This window comes from Eulemur rufifrons, chromosome 6 (genome assembly GCF_041146395.1).
Source record: "Eulemur rufifrons isolate Redbay chromosome 6, OSU_ERuf_1, whole genome shotgun sequence".
NCBI classification, from domain to species: domain Eukaryota; kingdom Metazoa; phylum Chordata; class Mammalia; order Primates; family Lemuridae; genus Eulemur; species Eulemur rufifrons.
This window is the reverse complement of record NC_090988.1, coordinates 58,889,574-58,891,243: the sequence shown is the minus strand read 5'-3', so window position 1 is coordinate 58,891,243 and position 1,670 is coordinate 58,889,574. Positions and strand designations below refer to the sequence as shown.

The 1,670-nt window shown below is 37.5% G+C and overlaps 1 protein-coding gene across 1 annotated transcript; it reads left to right on the top strand.

Annotated features, from left to right (window-relative positions):
• The first annotated feature begins 264 nt into the window (after window positions 1–264).
• LOC138384206 (olfactory receptor 5P76-like) lies at window positions 265–1,212 on the top strand. The gene has a single exon (XM_069469512.1). The coding sequence runs from the start codon at window positions 265–267 to the stop codon at window positions 1,210–1,212; it is 948 nt and encodes a 315-aa protein (XP_069325613.1).
• The last annotated feature ends 458 nt before the right edge of the window (window positions 1,213–1,670 follow it).

Here is a 1,670-nt window from a genome sequence, read left to right as displayed (position 1 = left end):
TGTTTCAAACTGTACTGCAATGATGTTTTCATTTTAACCATGTAACATTTTCATAGTGATTAAACTGATATTTGAAACTATTTGATATAATATTTTACTTGGAAATATTAAAAATAAATAATTTTTAGTGCGTACTTTCCTTGGATGATATATTTGTTCAAAATAATCTTGTATTTATTAATGAAAATTCAATCATCAAATTTATAACTTCTTTAACGTACTGTTCTCATCATAGGTTCATTTTGGCAGCAGCTATCTGGTTTCATGGATTCCTGGGTGTATGGGAACCACACAGCTGTGACAGAGTTCATTTTATTGGGCTTAACAGATGATCCAGTCCTTCGAGTCGTCCTCTTCTTGATCATTCTATGCATCTACCTGGTGACCATATCTGGCAACCTCAGCACAATCATTCTAATCAGAATCTCCTCTCAGCTCCATCACCCTATGTATTTTTTTCTGAGCCACTTGGCATTTGCTGACATGGGCTATTCATCTTCTGTCACACCCAACATGCTTGTAAACTTCCTGGTGGAGAAAAATGCAATCTCCTACCTCGGATGTGCCATCCAGCTGAGTTCAGCTGCTTTCTTTGGCACAATTGAATGCTTTATTCTGGCTGCCATGGCATATGATCGTTTTGTAGCAATCTGCAACCCGCTGCTTTATTCAACCAAAATGTCCACACGAATCTGTGTCCAGTTCCTCCTAGTTGCTCACATAGCTGGTGTTCTCAATGCTATCTCCTATACTATTTCTTTTTTTTCTTTATTCTTCTGTGGACCAAATAGAGTCAATCATTTTTTCTGTGATTTTGATCCTTTAATTGAACTCTCCTGTTCTGATGCCAGTGTCCCGATAGCTGTTTCCTCATTTTCTGTTGGCTCCATCGTTGTGGTCACTGTGTTTGTCATAGCCGTCTCCTACATCTACATCCTCATCACCATCCTGAAGATGTGCTCCAGCGAGGGACGCCACAAGGCCTTCTCCACCTGCACCTCCCACCTCACTGCGGTCACTCTGTTCTATGGGACCATTACATTCATTTATGTGATGCCCAAGTCAAGCTCCTCGACTGACCAGAACAAGGTGGTGTCTGTGTTCTACATGGTGGTGATCCCCATGTTGAACCCCCTCATCTACAGTCTCAGGAACAAGGAGATCAAGGGGGCTCTGAACAAAAGGCTTGGTAGAAAAATATTTTCTTTGTGATACCTGTTATTTTTGTAGGATTTGTTATAATAATATCCCATAATTATAATAATAGAAGGAAATTGGGTGCCTGTGGTTGAAATCTACCTATCTATATAGTTAGCTAGTGTGGAGCTTTTTAGTATATGTAGGGTATGGATTTTCAGATATTGAGTAGTAAATTAGAAGTCCATATTTACTTGCTTTTAATAAAATTAAATTTATAATTAAGACAAACAAATGGATTTACATGAAAAAATACTTAATGTGTTGAAAATTCTTTTTAAGTCATATTATTTATTTTTCAAATGAGTTCTTTGCTTTATGCTGAGGTTACTATACATCCAAATCATTAGGACTATGTCCATTTCAACAGCAGCTTATCCTCAAAAGCATGAGATAACTAGAGTTATGACTGAGTACTTTCTGAGAGGAAATGGCAAACTGGAACCAGACAATAAAATTGCTGGAGACATTTT

Bases quoted from the DNA above. Each gene is read 5' to 3' on its own strand.
- LOC138384206 (XM_069469512.1), top strand. From the start codon at position 265: ATGGATTCCTGGGTGTATGGGAACCACACAGCTGTGACAGAGTTCATT.